The following is a 1142-nucleotide window of genomic DNA, read 5'->3' as shown; positions in this document are numbered from 1 at the left end:
AGGCCAACACCAAGCAGCACGCCGCCCCTTGCAACTCAAGGGCTTCCTGCAGCAGCAGCAGCTGCTGCTGCTCCTCCTCCTGTTGTTGCGCAAGATGAAAGCGCTGCAGAGACAGGTAAGCGGTTCCCAGCAAAAGCAGCAGCACCACCTCCGACAGGATACGAGACCGCCAGTACTGCTGCTGTTGCTGCTGCTGTTGCTGCTGCAGTACCAATGCAACCTAGGAGGTGGGGGACCGCAGGCGACAGGGAAGGAGAACGCGGAGGCTCGGCAGAAGCAACAGAAGCTGCAACTGCAGCAGCAACTGCAGCAGCACCTGCAGCAGCAACTGCTGAGAACCAGACGCAGCTTTCGGTGTTCGTGCAGATGGAGTATTATGGATTGACACTGCAGCGGCTAGCAAAGGAGGGAAGAACGCTCAGAATCGCAGATGTATGGCGGCTTTTTATGCAGGTACTTTCTGGTGCTGCTGCTGCTGCCGCTGCTCTCGGTGGCGCTACTGAGGCAAACTCGGAACCAGCCGGTCTCATATGCTTCCCACTGCTGCTGCTCCTTGCGCCATTACTTCCGATGCTCCTGCACGTAATACCTTGCGTCAACATTCCATGCTGCTGCTGTGGGAGTGGAACGAACCGTCCTGCTGCTGTTTCTGCTGCTGTTGCTTGTGCCGCTGCTGTTGCAGCTGCTGGAGGCGATGGTTTGTGTGCACCGCGCTGGGACTTGCCACCGGGCCCTGCATCCTTCGAATGTTTTTCTGGTTGAGGGCCCGGAGGGCCTAATCGTGAAGGCGAGTTTGGGGTGTACGCGCACCTCAGGAGTCTGCCTTTTGCTGCTACAGCTCGTTTTGTGGGACGTTCAGTGGGGTTGTTGTTTTTTGTTTCTTGTTGCTGTTGTTGCTGTTCTTGTTGTAAACAGACAGAGCAGCAGAACAACGAACAGAAGACTTTCTTTTGCGCTGTCTGTTGTTCGTGTTACTGTCTGCTTGAGGTTGAAGCAGACGGGCGCGTTGGGGTTTGCCCTTTTGCGCAGCCTTTCTGCTGTCTTCTGTGGCTCTGGGATGGCTGAGGTGTACAGACAGCTGAGCACCGGATGCTTGCTGCTGCCTCCCTGCTGCAGGTGGGCGACTTTGGGCTGCGGCCGCT

General features: G+C 56.9%; 1 protein-coding gene across 1 annotated transcript; it reads left to right on the top strand.

Annotated features, from left to right (window-relative positions):
- Positions 1-213: 213 nt before the first annotated feature.
- On the top strand, positions 214-1082 carry EMH_0099660 (uncharacterized protein; the record flags this gene model as incomplete). Its single annotated transcript, XM_038022111.1, has 3 exons — positions 214-453; positions 683-800; positions 1030-1082. The coding sequence occupies 3 exons, from the start codon at positions 214-216 to the stop codon at positions 1080-1082; spliced, it is 411 nt and encodes a 136-aa protein (XP_037877965.1).
- Positions 1083-1142: the final 60 nt, after the last annotated feature.

This window comes from Eimeria mitis, genomic scaffold, assembly GCF_000499745.2.
Source record: "Eimeria mitis Houghton genomic scaffold, Emh_scaff10770, whole genome shotgun sequence".
Taxonomy (NCBI): domain Eukaryota; phylum Apicomplexa; class Conoidasida; order Eucoccidiorida; family Eimeriidae; genus Eimeria; species Eimeria mitis.
The sequence above is the reverse complement of the archived record's forward strand: the minus strand, read 5'-3'. Positions and strand labels throughout refer to the sequence as shown.